Genomic DNA, 17,018 nt, shown 5'->3' with positions numbered 1-17,018 from the left:
ACTACTCCTCCTGTTTGTACCTGTATTTGTGTTTGTGTGGACTACTCCTCCTGTTTGTACCTGTGTTTGTGTGGACTACTCCTCCTGTTTGTACCTGTGTTTGTGTTTGTGTGGACTACTCCTCCTGTTTGTACCTGTGTTTGGGTGGACTACTCCTCCTGTTTGTACCTGTGTTTGTGTGGACTACTCCTCCTGTTTGTACCTGTGTTTGTGTGGACTACTCCTCCTGTTTGTACCTGTATTTGTGTTTGTGTGGACTACTCCTCCTGTTTGTACCTGTGTTTGTGTGGACTACTCCTCCTGTTTGTACCTGTGTTTGTGTGGACTACTCCTCCTGTTTGTACCTGTGTTTGTGTGGACTACTCCTCCTGTTTATACCTGTGTTTGTGTGGACTACTCCTCCTGTTTGTACCTGTATTTGTGTGGACTACTCCTCCTGTTTGTACCTGTATTTGTGTGGACTACTCCTCCTGTTTGTACCTGTATTTGTGTGGACTACTCCTCCTGTTTGTACCTGTATTTGTGTGGACTACTCCTCCTGTTTGTACCTGTATTTGTGTGGACTACTCCTCCTGTTTTGTACCTGTGTTTGTGTGGACTACTCCTCCTGTTTGTACCTGTACCTGTGTTTGTGTGGACTACTCCTCCTGTTTGTACCTGTGTTTGTGTGGACTACTCCTCCTGTTTATACCTGTACCTGTGTTTGTGTGGACTACTCCTCCTGTTTGTACCTGTACCTGTGTTTGTGTGGACTACTCCTCCTGTTTGTACCTGTGTTTGTGTGGACTACTCCTCCTGTTTGTACCTGTACCTGTGTTTGTGTGGACTACTCCTCCTGTTTGTACCTGTGTTTGTGTGGACTACTCCTCCTGTTTGTACCTGTGTTTGTGTTTGTGTGGACTACGCCTCCTGTCTATGCTGTTGTGGTAGTAGGGACAGGCGTAACCTTGGCGACGAGGAGGTCTGTAGTGGGACTGTCTTGTAGTCCACTGTTTTGTAGTGGGACAACACATAGTTGTTATCTACAGAGAGAGGAGAGAGAGAGAGGAATGTATTAGTATTGGAATCATGGCCCTCTTATAGAATCTCCCTAGATCAGTTAAAAGATGTGTAATGTGTGTGTATAGCCGTACTCTGCCAACGGGGTTCCTCACTCAAGATCTTCTCAATGATGGCGGTACTAGCCACCAGCCCGTCCCCTCCTCCTCCTCCCTCTGCAGCCCCCGACCCCCCCTGAGACTCCATCACCTGCACCTCCCTTGAGAGGGGGAGAGGGACGTCATGGCAACGAGACCAGTTAGAAACAGAACAATGAAACAGACAAAAGAGCCTAGACTACAAGATTGAGAGACCCCGTCTCCGACTTTGGGTCATTATATTTGTATGACGCGTCTCCACTCTACCCGACGTCGTAGACGGGACATCGTAGGTCATGTGATCCGTGTGCGAAGGCGCAGTGGGAGCCGTTCTTACCGCAGTGGCCCTTCCCGTCCGTCTCGTGGATACAGGAGCCCGTCTTATAGTACCTCAGGTGATACCGCCGTACCATGCAGAAACGGACATCTGGAAATCACACCGTTGAGAGATACAATTATTTTATTGTCAAAAACATTGTTTAAACATACAGGGGGAAAAACTACTTACACATCTTGATGGGTCACGTGATATTGGCTCAGAGCCACCATCTTCATCATTAGCATTCCCCCTGTGTGTGTTAATGGGCTAGGTGTGAGTATGTGATGTGTTAGCACTTCTCCTGATCTGACTGAGTTATGGGGGGAGTGGTGCTGCTTTCAGCTGCAAAGCACTGCAGTCAACAGCCATCACTTCAGCTATTCACCGGGATGGTTACAGGTGCTAGAATCGTTAGTGGGTGCATCCTCTCACCTCATTGATAAACAGTAACCTCAATTTGAAAATAAATACCAATCCCAGGTGCTTTACTATGCAATGTAGAGCATGTTCAGTATATATTCATGTCGGGAACTCAAGGATTGACCATTCTTTTGCCCCCAAAACATTGTTTTTTTATTGAAGAAAACAAGAGTGTCTCTGTCTATCTGAGTACGAATACATGAAATCATTTTATTAAATCCTTGGTACCCCCCACCCAGCACACAGACAAACACTCTCTCTCTCTCTCTCTCTCTCTCTGACACACACTCACTCGTCCGCATCAGGGCAGGTGCCGGTGCTCTCGTCGTGTTTGGTACAGTAGACGTCTGGACTGTAGTTGAAGGTTCCGTCCCGCCTGCGGATGGGTCTGCGGCGCCGCTGGTTCAGGAAGTGCCAATGGAAGCAGGAAAAGGGTCGGTGCTGGGTACACTTGTGCTGCACGAACAGAGGACACTGTTCTGTCCTGAACTCCTTCAGATACCTGCATGGGGGGGGGGCAGAGAGGGAAAGAGGTTGCCGGTGGTGATTGATTAATGACTAGTGTATTAGTGTATGTCTTATATTTGACACCAAACGATAACTATAGCAAGCTGCAGGAGTCATAGCAACTATGTCGCTCTCTTACTCTCTCTCTCTCTCTCTCTCTCAAAAAAAAAACAGACACACACAAAGATAACTTATGAACCAATTATTGGTCATTAGACCAACCATTAAATAAAATATTATTAGAGTCTTACATTGTAATTGTATTGCATATTATAATATCCAGACACAAAATGTTAACTACTTATGGATAACACTGACAGCTCCCCAAACAGTCCACCTCTGCCTTTCCAAAACATACCAACTCAGTCACCAGTAGGCCTCTAGAACGGGTACACATTCATCCAAACCTGAGATAACTGAGAGAATACTTTAATTCAAATCCGACAGGATCAACTGACCTAATTCTCTTAACCTCAGTGGTGTTTTGGTATGTTGACTTACACACGTGAAGTTGTGTGTGTCTATATATGGTCTACGTACGTGTAGTGTTGACGTTTCTCAGGCTGTACGTGCAGGACGTTGGCGGGAGACGTCGTGCCTCCTGCGGGCGAGGAGGAGGAAGGTCCACCGGTGATCGTAATCACCGACGAGGACGGGGGCTGTGTATGTGTTTTCAACATAATTTTCCTCTTTCTAGCCTTCCTACCCGCGTCCTGTATCCAGTGTGCGACGAAGTCCGCATTCTTCACTGTTGTACGCTTGCGCCTGGTACCAGGAAGTGTAAGCAAAGATACAGTACCACAGATTGAACCAGATATTTCACCGGATGTATAAATGTGAAGCGTTCGGGTGGCGTTTCCACTCACTACCAAATCTCTGACGAGAGGAAGCCCAGTGGCTTCTTCTATGATATACTGGCGGTCCGCAAACAAACGTTTAAAGTGTATGCCGCCACCTACTGTGCTGGAGTGTGTGGGTAATCACGATTTACAACATTTCTAAAAACCTCTTACCTAACTCAGCACTTCTGAGAAAATAAAAAAAGGGCCCTACTAACTTCTAATAGACCCTCCCCCATTCCAAAAATCGCTTCCAAACCTCTCCAACCCTGTTCTACCTCAATGACCCTACACTTCAATCTTTCCCTCTCTTCAACATACTTACAACAATATAACAACACATGCTCCACCGTTTCATCGACCATACACTCCATGCACAAACCATTCCCATGCTTGCCAACCAGATGTAATGATGAGTTCAATGTACAATGTCCTAAGCGCAATTGAGCAAACACGACATCTTCCTTCCTAATCTGACTTTTGAATCTTGGTCCACCGACCTTTCTTCTAAGGGCATGTAAATGCCGGCCCTTGGGCTCAGAGTCCCATCTCTTCTCCCGCACATCTATCAAAAATGTCTCTAATCTTACATTTGGCCTCACCTCTAGCCAGTGGAAGATTAATATAAATTGTATATTGTTTCAAAGCTCTTTTGGCTAACTGGTCTATAATATAATTCTCTTCAACACGTGAATGTGCTGGAACACAGCAGAATCTCACTACGACACCCAGTCTCTCAATTCTCCATAATAACATGAATACCTCCAATAGTAGGTGACTCCTATTAGATGTACCAGATGATAAACTATTCAATACAAACAGAGAATCTGAGCACACTATAATTCTAACAGGTTGTACGTCCTCTACCCACTGGAGGGCAACTATTATCGCCAGCAGTTCAACTGAGTACACTGACAATAACTTTGTTAGTCTTCTACATATCTGCACATCACATCCAGAAGGTAAGCTCCTGCTCCTGTGCCTCTCTATCTGGGTCCTACATATCTGCACATCACATCCAGAAGGTAAGCTCCTGCTCCTGGGCTCCACTATCTGGGTCCTACATATCTGCACATCACATCCAGAAGGTAAGCTCCTGCTCCTGGGCTCCACTATCTGGGTTCTACATATCTGCACATCACATTCCAGAAGGTAAGCTCCTGCTCCTGGGTTCCACTATCTGGGTCCTACATATCTGCACATCACATCCAGAATGTAAACCCCTGCTCCTGTGCTCCACTATCTGGGTTCTACATATCTGCACATCACATTCCAGAAGGTAAGCTCCTGCTCCTGGGCTCCACTATCTGGGTCCTACATATCTGCACATCACATCCAGAAGGTAAGCTCCTGCTCCACCTGGGTCCTACATATCCACTCACATCTGCTCCTGCTCCTGTCCTCCATATCTGGGTCCTACATATCTGCACATCACATCCAGAAGGTAAGCTCCTGCTCCTGGGCTCCACTATCTGGGTCCTACATATCTGCACATCACATCCAGAAGGTAATCTGCATCCTGCTCCTGGGCTCCACTATCTGGGTCCTACATATCTGCACATCACATCCAGAAGGTAAGCTCCTGCTCCTGGGCTCCACTATCTGGGTCCTACATATCTGCACATCACATCCAGAAGGTAAGCTCCTGCTCCTGGGCTCCACTATCTGGGTCCTACATATCTGCACATCACATCCAGAAGGTAAGCTCCTGCTCCTGGGCTCCACTATCTGGGTCCTACATATCTCATCACTCCAGAATGTAAGCCCTGGGCTCCACTATCTGGGTCCTACATATCTGCACATCACATCCAGAAGGTAAACGCCTGCTCCTGGGCTCCACTATCTGGGTCCTACATATCTGCACATCACATCCAGAAGGTAAGCTCCTGCTCCTGTGCTCCACTATCTGGGTCCTACATATCTGCACATCACATCCAGAAGGTAAGCTCCTGCTCCTGGGCTCCACTATCTGGGTCCTACATATCTGCACATCACAGCTCCCTGCTCCTGGGCTCCAGAAGGTAAGCTCCTGCTCCTGGGCTCCACTATCTGGGTCCTACATATCTGCACATCACATCCAGAAGGTAAGCTCCTGCTCCTGGGCTCCACTATCTGGGTCCTACATATCTGCACATCACATTCCAGCTCCACTATCTGGGTCCTACATATCTGCACATCACATCCTGCTCCTGGGCTCCACTATCTGGGTCCTACATATCTGCACATCACATCCAGAAGGTAAGCTCCTGCTCCTGTGCTCCACTATCTGGGTCCTACATATCTGCACATCACATCCAGAAGATAAGCTCCTGCTCCTGGGCTCCACTATCTGGGTCCTACATATCTGCACATCACATCCAGAAGGTAAGCTCCTGCTCCTGGGCTCCACTATCTGGGTCCTACATATCTGCACATCACATCCAGCTCCACTATCTGGGTCCTACATATCTGCACATCACATTCCAGAAGGTAAGCCTGCTCCTGGGCTCCACTATCTGGGTCCTACATATCTGCACATCACATCCAGAAGGTAAGCTCCTGCTCCTGTGCTCCACTATCTGGGTCCTACATATCTGCACATCACATCCAGCTCCACTAAGGTAAGCTCCTGCTCCTGGGCTCCACTATCTGGGTCCTACATATCTGCACATCACATTCCAGAAGGTAAGCTCCTGCTCCTGGGCTCCACTATCTGGGTCCTACATATCTGCACATCACATCCAGAATGTAAACCCCTGCTCCTGGGCTCCACTATCTGGGTCCTACATATCTGCACATCACATCCAGAAGGTAAACGCCTGCTCCTGGGCTCCACTATCTGGGTCCTCCTACATATCTGCACATCACATATCTGCACGTCACATCCAGAAGGTAAGCTCCTGCTCCTGTGCTCCACTATCTGGGTCCTACATATCTGCACATCACATCCAGAAGGTAAACGCCTGCTCCTGGGCTCCACTATCTGGGTCCTACATATCTGCACATCACATCCAGAAGGTAAGCTCCTGCTCCTAGGCTCCACTATCTGGGTCCTTGGATCCATTTTTGAAAAGCGGTAGAAAAGCATAAAAACTTCTACCAATGTAATTGTCAACCAGTTTCCCTTTATCACTGACTTTTGACCAGTCTTTTCTTTTTCTCTGCCAAGGCTAGATCAACAGCAGGATCTGGGAGTAACCATGGAGGAACATCCCCTATCACCACAGAAGGGCCACCCTCCAACTCCCTCAAACCACTCTCATCAGCAAGCTTTCCAACTGTCAACCAAAACCACTGCCTTGTCTACTAGCATATTCCCAACAGTCATCTAGAACAGTAGCAGTGGGAGGCTCAACCTCACAGCCTTTCAACTCAATAAGCTAATGACCTTTTTTTTTTTTTACGTCGTATATCCAAGGGAATCTCACCTGCCTCCACTAGTAAGGCACATACAGATGTTGATTTGAATGCACCAATGCATATCCTTATAGCGCTACACTGGATTCTGTCCAGCCTGTGAAGCCTACTCGTTGCCGCTGTTCCATAATAAAGACACTAGTCATTACTTATTTCATGACCAGAGTTTCTTCAACTTCATTGCTCACCTTTTCTAATGCATCCAAAGTAGCTCTTACCTTTACGGAATCCACTTTGACATTGACCCAATAAACCTCTATGTTCCAGGAAATCATGACAATGTCATATTTCCCATCAGTTTAAACAAGTTAAAGGTCAGTGCTATTGGTCTATAACTATCAGCACCATGAAGGGTCCTTTACCAGGCTTAACATAAGGTCATATTACTGCACCTTACCAACCAGAAGGTATAACCCCCTCACTCCAAATCGTATTAACTAATCTCAGGAGAACATGCATGACCTCATCATGTTGATGCTTAAACATTACATAGCACAAGTGATCATGACCTGGGGCTGTATATCCACAGCCTATTGAGGCTAAACGCATCTCATGTATGGTACAAACAGCATCCAAAGAAGAGTCAACAGTATCCCTTTTCTTATACACACTAACTAACATGAGTATTTAAAATCTTCACACCTGCGTTGCTTGTGTACTTCATCAAAAGCTGCTATGTAACCTAGCAAATGTCTTCCCCAACAAGTCAGCTTTTTCTTCATCAGTTACAGACATTTTTTGACCCACAAACAAATCTGGAATTCGAGAGGACCTGCTTCTTCCAGTCATATTCTTCAACATAGACAATACCCCCCCAGCTCAGTAGCCCTGCCTATTGTAGAGCAGAACTGTCTCCATGAATTTCTCGTGACAGACATAATGATCCTATGCACTAAAGACCTCTTCTTTTGAAAATCAACTAGATTCTCAGGAGTCATATTCCTACACTCTGTAAGCCCTATTTCTTTCCCGAATAGCCGCAAGTGCACTCTTCAGTCTACCAAGGAACCACCTTCTGTTTTCTTACTTACTTCATTCACTGGTACATATAAATTAATATAAATTCCCAGCACTCAAAACTCAGAGAGGTCACAGAGGCAGCACATACTGTACATCAACCCGGCCTCACTAGAAGACAACTCTCCAACAGACTTTAAGCAATGATCACCAAACTTTTCCCAGTTTGCTCAATGAAATCACCATCTTCAGAATAGTAACATCAGAGTTCACAGTACACCAAATCAGGAAATGATCACTTCCAACAGTAGAATCATTCCATTCCATTCACCTATAGATGCAATAGAGTTAGAGGCCAGTTGTGAGGTCCAGGCAGGATGTAATCCCTTAAACAACATCACCTCTTGTACCACATCCCTCGTGAAGACATACGAATGCTCTTGTTTTCATCATATCTTCAACAATAGAACCATTAGCTTCCCCATAAACTATTACGTGTATTAAAGTCACCACACCATATCGCTCTAGAGCCCATTTCTCCTGATATTTCATCAAACATCGCTACGGATAGTTGACACGGGGTTGTAAAAATGTTGTACCTTAATATTACTACCTGCACTGTAGACTTCCACCATCACAAGTTCATATTCAGATGGGACAGGTATATTACGATATACAAGACCTTCCCTTAGGAAGGTGCTTGTGCTTCTAGTTCCGACAATGCAGTAATAACCAACAAGTAATCTAGCTAACAATTCCAAAACGACTACCTTATAGACACAAGTGTAAGGGGATAAAGAATATGTACATAAAGATATATGAATGAGTGATGGTACAGAGCGGCATAGGCAAGATGGTATTGTAGATGGTATTAAGTGCAGTATATACATATGAGATGAGTATGTAAACAAAGTGGCATAGTTAAAGTGGCTAGTGATACATGTATTACATAAGGATGCAGTAGATGATATAGAGTACAGTATATACGTATACATATGAGATGAATAATGTAGGGTATGTAAACATTATATTAGGTAGCATTGTTAAAGTGGCTAGTGATATATTTTACATAATTTCCCATCAATTCCCATTATTAAAGCGGCTGGAGTTGAGTCAGTGTGTTGGCAGCAGCCACTCAATGTTAGTGGTGGCTGTTTAACAGTCTGATGGCCTTCAGATAGAAGCTGTTTTTCAGTCTCTCGGTCCCAGCTTTGATGCACCTGTACTGACCTCGCCTTCTGGATGATAGCGGGGTGAACAGGCAGTGGCTCGGGTGGTTGCTGTCCTTGATAATCTTTATGGCCTTCCTGTGACATCGGGTGGTGTAGGTGTCCTGGAGGGCAGGTAGTTTGCCCCCGGTGATGCGTTGTGCAGACCTCACTACCCTCTGGAGAGCCTTACGTTTGTGGGCGGAGCAGTTGCCGTACCAGGCGGTGATACAGCCCGACAGGATGCTCTCGATTGTGCATCTGTAGAAGTTTGTGAGTGTTTTTGGCGACAAGCCGAATTTCTTCAGCCTCCTGAGGTTGAAGAGGCGCTGCTGCGCCTTCTTCACGATGCTGTCTGTGTGGGTGGACCAATTCAGTTTGTCTGTGATGTGTACGCGAGGAACTTAAAACTTACTACCCTCTCCACTACTGTTCCATCGATGTGGATAGGGGGTGTTCCCTCTGCTGTTTCCTGAAGTCCACAATCATCTCCTTAGTTTTGTTGACGTTGAGTGTGAGGTTATTTTCCTGACACCACACTCCGAGGGCCCTCACCTCTTCCCTGTAGGCCGTCTCGTCGTTGTTGGTATTCAAGCCTACCACTGTTGTGTCGCCCGCAAACTTGATGATTGAGTTGGAGGCGTGCGTGGCCACGCAGTCGTGGGTGAACAAGGAGTACAGGAGAGGGCTCAAAACGCACCCTTGTGGGGCCCCAGTGTTGAGGATCAGCGGGGTGGAGATGTTGTTGCCTACCCTCACCACCTGGGGTGGCCCGTCAGGAAGTCCAGTACCCAGTTGCACAGGGCGGGGTCGAGACCCAGGGTCTCGAGCTTGATGACGAGCTTGGAGGGCACTATGGTGTTAAATGCCGAGCTGTAGTCGATGAACAGCATTCTCGCATAGGTATTCCTCTTGTCCAGATGGGTTAGGGCAGTGTGCAGTGTGGTTGAGATTGCATCGTCTGTGGACCTATTTGGGCGGGGTGAGCAAATTGGAGTGGGTCTAGGGTGTCAGATAGGGTGGAGGTGATATGGTCCTTGACTAGTCTCTCAAAGCCCTTCAAGATGACGGAAGTGAGTGCTACGGAGCGGTAGTTGTTTAGCTCAGTTACCTTAGCTTTCTTGGGAACAGGAACAATGGTGGCTATCTTGAAGCATGTGGGAACAACAGACTGGGATAGGGATTGATTGAATATGTCCGTAAACACACCAGCCAGCTGGTCTGCGCATGCTCTGAGGGCGTGGCTGGGGATGCCGTCTGGGCCTGCAGACTTGCGAGGGTTAACACGTTTAAATGTCTTACTCACCTCGGCTGCAGTGAAGGAGAGTCCGCATGTTTTAGTTGCGGGCAGTGTCAGTGGCATTGTATTGTCCTCAAAGCGGGCAAAAAAGTTATTTAGTCTGCCTGGGAGCAAGACATCCTGGTCTGTGACGGTGCTCGTTCTCTTTTTGTAATCCGTGATTGACTGTAGACCCTGCCACATACCTCTTGTGTCTGAGCCGTTGAATTGAGATTCTACTTTGTCTCTATACTGACGGTTATCTTGTTTGATTGCCTTGCGGAGGGAATAGTTACACTGTTTGTATTCGGTCATGTTTCCAGTCACCTTGCCCTGATTAAAAGCAGTGGTTCGCGCTTTCAGTTTCACGCGAATGCTGCCATCAATCCACGGTTTCTGGTTTGGGAATGTTTTAATCGTTGCTATGGGAACGACATCTTCAACGCACGTTCTAATGAACTCGCACACCGAATCAGCGTATTCGTCAATGTTGTCGTCTGACGCAATACGGAACATATCCCAGTCCACGTGATGGAAGCAGTCTTGGAGTGTGGAATCAGATTGGTCGGACCAGCGTTGAACAGACCTCAGCGCGGGAGCTTCTTGTTTTAGTTTCTGTCTGTAGGCAGGGATCAACAAAATTGAGTCGTGGTCAGCTTTTCCGAAAGGAGGGCGGGGCAGGGCCTTATATGCGTCGCGGAAGTTGGAATAGCAATGATCCATGGTTTTTCCAGCCCTGGTTGCGCAATCGATATGCTGATAAAATTTAGGGAGTCTTGTTTTCAGATTAGCCTTGTTAAAATCCCCAGCTACAATGAATGCAGCCTCCGGATATATGGATTCCAGTTTGCAAAGAGTCAAATAAAGTTCGTTCAGAGCCATCGATGTGTCTGCTTGGGGGGGAATATATACGGCTGTGATTATAATCGAAGAGAATTCCCTTGGTAGATAATGCGGTCTACATTTGATTGTGAGGAATTCTAAATCAGGTGAACAGAAGGACTTGAGTTCCTGTATGTTGTTTTGGCAACACCACGTCACGTTAACCATAAAGCATACGCCCCCGCCCCTCTTCTTACCAGAAAGATGTTTTGTTTCTGTCGGCACGATGCGTGGAGAAACCAGCTGGCTGCACCGTCTCCGATAGCGTCTCTCCAGTGAGCCATGTTTCCGTGAAGCAAAGAACGTTACAGTCTCTGATGTCCGTCTGGAATGCTACCCTTGCTCGGATTTCATCAACCTTGTTGTCAAGAGACTGGACATTGGCGAGGAGAATGCTAGGGAGTGGTGCACGATGTGCCCGTCTCCGGAGTCTGACCAGAAGACCGCTTCGTTTTCCCCTTTTTCAAAGTCGTTTTTTGGGGTCGCTGGCTGGGATCCATTCCGTTGTCCTGGGTGAAAGGCAGAACACAGGGTCCGCTTCGAGAAAGTCATATTCTTGGTCGTACTGATGGTGAGTTGACGCTGCTCTTATGTTCAGTAGTTCTTCTCAAGCTGTATGTAATGAAACCTAAGATGACCTGGGGTACCAATGTAAGAAATAACACGTAAAAAAAACAAAAAACTGCATAGTTTCCTAGGAACGCGAAGCGAGGCGGCCATCTCTGTCGGCGACGGAAGATGTGGTATAAGCCACGTTTCTTGAACACATATCTCATCAGGTTTGATCTCTAAATCAATGACATATTTCTTAAACTCCTGACTGTTAGCAATAAGGCTTCTGGCATTCCTCTGAAGGATAACAAAAAACCTTAACTCTAATTATCATCATATTGAGACATTCCATCATTAGTATTATTTGGAGTCAACATTTCAACAGTCTTGGCAACAGTAAAAGTCCATCAAAACTCTGTTGTTGCTTCCACAATGACCTTCAACTTGGCTGTTCTTCTTTCCACAAACGAAATCAGGTTGATAACCTTTCCAATGAAGACTATAAAGTAAATCTGATTAACTATTAAGGTGTCCCTTTGACACGACACATCTTGTGAGAACAAGATTTCTGAACAGGTCTCGAATCCGTGTCTGGACCAACATAAACAACATTTCCTACAGTAGGTCCACTTATTCCAGGAGTAACCCTGTAACCCATCATTCTGCCTAATAGTTCCACCAATCTGCCTTGCAGCCTCTGCATAAGAGACATTATGAGTGATTTTATACCGTTGGGCCTCTCTAACCTCTTTATGTACCTGGCATCCACCAAATGCTGCTCTGTGTTCCCCCCACAATTACAACAATTAACCTTGACATTGTTCCCACATTCACCGTAATCATGTGCCCCTCCACACTTGGCACATCATTTCTTTCCTTCGCACAGAGCCGCTACATGTTCCATTCTTTGGCATTTAAAATACTTTAATTGGGGGTGGGACTTACACTCAAACAGTGAAACGTAGGAAGCTGTACTCTCTCTGTACTTTCTTCAGTAAAATCTTCTCTTAATAGTACTGACAGGCTTTCTCTAGTCTGCCCCTCATTCTTGGTGAACAGTCGTTTGGCTTCAACCACTATGCCCCAATCTACATTTGATTTTATATCATCTATGGACAAAGATAATGGAACCCCAGAAATGTTCACCCGAAGCTCAAGGGACACGATTACGGAGTGAGATGGATTTTGGCCGACATTATTCTAATTTTCTAATTGATAAAACATTTTGATGTCAATTCAGTTTTAGGTTCCCAAAACTAGAATCTAGTGAATTTACTAGATTTTACCCTTTGCCAAAGTTTAAAAAAAGAAGTGTTGTTTAGGAGTGCAAGGGCGAATTGAGTTACTGCCCTAATTTGTTCCCATTGGAAACGAAAGGCTGTGATCTATCTTGGGTTAGTTATACAGATCTTTGACAGTCAAATGATGGGGTTTGCTAAGAGCTATGGAATATGTAGTTCAATCATGTCTTGTCCCCTTTGCTTTGAAGCTGCAGTGTGTGGAGTAGTCAGAAATATCATTTTAATATGAAACCAGTGTCTTTATTCCATGGAGAATACATAACGTTGTAGTTCTGATCCAAACATACGAAATGTGTGCTGCTCTGTGCAAACAAAAATAACAACATTACAGGCTTTTCCCGTGTGTGGTCATAAACTGTTACAAAACATCCCTAAAATAACATTTCTAAAAAGAGAATTTGAGAACAGAAAACCACAATGTTGTGAACAACATACAGACATCCAAGTGAAAATTATATTAGGGAGAAATGACTGTACAAATGTCGTTCGAAGGTCGAGGGGGAAAAAACATATTTTATTGCAGTCATGTCTTCTCGGGCAGACAGCATTCACGATCTACTCAGACAGCCATGACCATATCGACACTCACTGTCTGATACTCTGTATTCCAATTGAATTGCGCGTTTAGTCTTATAAACTAATTGATAATACAAAGTAATATAATTGATACAACAATAATCCTGGTCATTCACGAGCAATATGATCATGATACCATGGAAAAACAATCATTGCACTCTAACTAGGATGTTCTTCAAGTCACAGAATTGTTAAAACATGTTGAGAACATATTTCAGAAGAGCATTTTGTTGAAACAACAATGTTTATATATTTTTTGCAATATTTTCAACCCAAGTATTTCGCGATAATATTTCGGTCGCTCTGATTGGATACAGAGGACAGAAAATAACCAATGGGATGTTTGATTTTGTTAACCAATGAGTGAGCCAGTTTGATGGACTTTTTAACCAATGGTCTTACGAGTTTCTCCTTCTCAACCAACCGGTTGTAGAAATCGGTTAGTTGACGTCATGAGAAAGTATAAAAAATGATTCATCGCCGTTTGCCATTAATCGCGTTGTGTGTCTCAAAGAAGAGGAGTTAGGGTCTGCTGGTCTACCTGTTAAAGTTTTGGAATAATCCAACAGTTACCATACGGTGAGTAACTTTTGCTTTTCTTATTTGATAGCGTTTTTTTCCGTTCACAAAGAGTTTGAAATAGTAATCGGTTGACCTCCCAAATTAGTTGTCTTCACCGGTTAAATATATCTAGAACAATAGCAATCCCAACCGTGATATGGCTGCCTGCTAACGGTAGCTAACTAAATACCTCTACGGATATGTGTTGCCTAGTTGTATTATGGCACCTTTTTCGCCGTGTTTTAATTAGCAGCTTTCACCCTACCCTGACTTTCCGGCTTTGACTCAAACAGCGTGGGGTTTCGATGTCTGTTTCTCGCTAACGTTAGCCGTAGTGCTAACGCTAGGTCAGTCGTCGGTCAGAAGTTGTAGCTAATATCAGTTCTCCTTTTCGCATTTAAAATGTTTCGTTTATTTCCTTCTGATTTGGGCTTTCCTCCTCCACGGTGTTTAAGTACAAGTGGACAAACTGTCCACAATATTCACGACAAGTTTTATTCTTTCGATGTATGCATTTTTCGTGCCCCGCTCAAACGAACAAAGACTGCAGTACAATGTCTGTTATGTTGGCAACTGGGCCGAGGCAGCAGGCTGCAAGGCGGTGCTCATAATCTAGCGCGACTGGAACCGACCAAGCGCCTCCCAGCGGTGCCTTTACGTTCGCGGTGGGGGAGGGGTATATTGAAACTAACGATTGTTATAAAGGACGCTGCATTGTTTCAGTTATTGCAATTGTCTATCGAAATATATGTGGGGTTAAACAGTTGGCTGCAATGTTTAAGCGTTTCTGTTTTGTAGAAAACAATTTTTCCTTTTTTTAAGCCGCCGCTTCCCATCGACAGCGATCGACAATGTAATGTCTCACTTTGAAGGTATTTCAAGTCATTTTCGGACTGACTTGTATATATATTTTTCCCCTAGTGAGAAATGGCTCGTACCAAGCAGACCGCCCGTAAGTCCACCGGAGGAAAGGCGCCAAGGAAGCAGCTCGCCACAAAGGCGGCCAGGAAAAGTGCGCCATCCACCGGAGGAGTGAAGAAGCCCCATCGTTACAGGTACTTAGAGCAGTTCAACCTGTTTTCTCAGCATGTTTGTTTACATATATGTAACCTGGAGGTGTGTCACTAACAGGTCTTGTTATAGCATGAATACTTAACGTTTTACTGTTTTGTTTCCCAGGCCAGGAACGGTGGCTCTGAGGGAGATCCGTCGTTATCAGAAGTCTACTGAGCTGCTGATCCGCAAGCTGCCTTTCCAGCGTCTGGTGAGAGAAATCGCGCAGGACTTCAAGACAGACCTGCGTTTCCAGAGTGCTGCCATTGGTGCCCTTCAGGTAAAATCCCCAGACTGCTGGTACCACACTAGTCTGAAGGCTAATGGATGGATTGAACAGGAACTCTTTATTTTATTAATCCCTTGACTTGTCCCCACTTTCCTCTGCTCTCCACCAGGAGGCCAGCGAAGCGTACCTGGTGGGTCTGTTTGAGGACACCAACCTGTGCGCCATCCATGCCAAGCGTGTCACCATTATGCCCAAAGACATCCAGCTGGCCCGCAGGATAAGGGGAGAGAGGGCCTAAATGGTACCTCCTGCTCTAGACACACAATTCTATTTATCTCACTTAACCATTTTGTGAATTTTAAACATTTCTTTCTTTTTTTCTTTTTGTAATGTATTTTAGAATGAGGTAACGATCAGATATGGTTAGTGTGCAGATAGGACGATCGGCTTGCCTTCAATTGCAAATGAGGCTTGTTTTTATCTTAGGGGATAGAAAGATTTACATGACTGTCACCCTGTTGACTTCAGTCAGGTGGCTTCACATGTTAACTGGCTCAATTAGGGTGACAGTAATACATACTCTAGATGACAGAGCCTTTGTGGTTGGGGGGGGGTGTTATGAGGTGAAAGAACTAGTCAGCTCTTTACGTCAGCTTCCGGGGTGGTGTGTCAGGGTCTCATCTATTTCCACCCTTTGTCTCAGCAGTCTGCCAGCATGTCTTGCACAACAGTTCACTCCTAGCACTCCATAATGGTTTCAGGAGGATTGTCTATGCAGTTACTCCTCCTGACACTGTCAGGGATGGCCAGGAGGATGACCAAGACTGTATATTCTGGACTGTTTTTTACAATGTTATTTTTCCAACATGCAACAAACCTTGGCAGCTACATTTAATATTTATGAGTGTCACATTGTCTTTCTATTAAATGTGTTTACAAGTAAATGCTTGTTTGGTGGTTTTAATGATCTACTAGGTGCTTTTACAGGAAAGTCCTTTTAAGGTACCACATCTTAATTCTATTAGCTATACTTGAAAGACAAATTGCTGTTCTGTGGGATAACTTCCTGTAATGTGAAGTTCTCAACATTTTAAAAGTTCATGCATCCAGTTTGTCATATGCACCACTGAGCTTAAAGAGTAGAAGGGGAAAACCAGGATTAAGTGTGCTTAAAATTGAAAGCCCTTCCCATCCTAAAATTACATTTTCTTGGCCTCGATGCACTAGGAACTAAAAATACCAGAGCTATTAAATGGTCCTTGTGTACAATGCAGTTTGACTCCATGCTAGCTCTGAGCACTGCATGGAAGGATCCTGTCATGTTTCTGTGGTGTCTCAAACAGCCACTCTGCACTCTCAAACTGCTCTCCACCAATGGGAATAGATTTGTGCCGGCTCAGTATCTGTCATTGCTGCCCAAGATAACGACGGTAGCTTGCCGCAACTACAGCGCGAGCACTAAGTAGCTTTGAAAGGCTAGCAGTGGCTCACAGCCCAGAAACCCTAGACTCTTTCAAATTCACATACCGCCTGACCAGATCCAAAGATCACGCAATCTGAATCGCGCTACACACTGCACTTTCCCACCTGGCTGAAAGAACCCTAATGAGAATGCTGTTAACAGACTACAGCTCAGTGTTCACCTTTGTGCACACAAAGCTCATCGCTAAGGACACTGGGCCTAAACACCTCCCTCTGCAACTGGACTTCCTGATGGGAAGCCCCCAGGTAACGGCAGGCAATCTGTCACCTAATCTTCAACACGGGACTCTTAAAATATGTTACGTCTACCACTGAGTCCAG

General features: G+C 45.2%; 1 protein-coding gene and 1 pseudogene across 1 annotated transcript; one reads left to right on the top strand and one right to left on the bottom strand.

The window, feature by feature from the left end:
- LOC115106312 (RING finger protein unkempt homolog) overlaps positions 1-3,293 on the bottom strand; it is a 31,314-nt pseudogene extending 28,021 nt beyond the window's left edge.
- A 10,549-nt stretch (positions 3,294-13,842) lies between these two features.
- Positions 13,843-16,159, top strand: LOC115106315 (histone H3.3A). Its single transcript, XM_029628913.2, has 4 exons — positions 13,843-13,951; positions 14,855-14,988; positions 15,113-15,266; positions 15,385-16,159. The coding sequence occupies exons 2-4, from the start codon at positions 14,861-14,863 to the stop codon at positions 15,511-15,513; spliced, it is 411 nt and encodes a 136-aa protein (XP_029484773.1). The 5' UTR covers positions 13,843-13,951; positions 14,855-14,860; the 3' UTR covers positions 15,514-16,159.
- Positions 16,160-17,018: the final 859 nt, after the last annotated feature.

The sequence above is a fragment of the Oncorhynchus nerka genome, linkage group LG23 (genome assembly GCF_034236695.1).
Source record: "Oncorhynchus nerka isolate Pitt River linkage group LG23, Oner_Uvic_2.0, whole genome shotgun sequence".
In the NCBI taxonomy this organism is placed as follows: Eukaryota; Metazoa; Chordata; class Actinopteri; order Salmoniformes; family Salmonidae; genus Oncorhynchus; species Oncorhynchus nerka.
This window is presented reverse-complemented; position numbering and strand designations above follow the sequence as displayed.

Excerpts from the sequence above, each read along its gene's own strand:
- LOC115106315 (XM_029628913.2), top strand. The coding sequence starts at position 14,861 with ATGGCTCGTACCAAGCAGACCGCCCGTAAGTCCACCGGAGGAAAGGCG. Across the intron at positions 14,989-15,112 it reads AAGAAGCCCCATCGTTACAG|GCCAGGAACGGTGGCTCTGA; the intron begins GTACTTAGAGCA and ends TTTGTTTCCCAG. Across the intron at positions 15,267-15,384 it reads CTGCCATTGGTGCCCTTCAG|GAGGCCAGCGAAGCGTACCT; the intron begins GTAAAATCCCCA and ends GCTCTCCACCAG.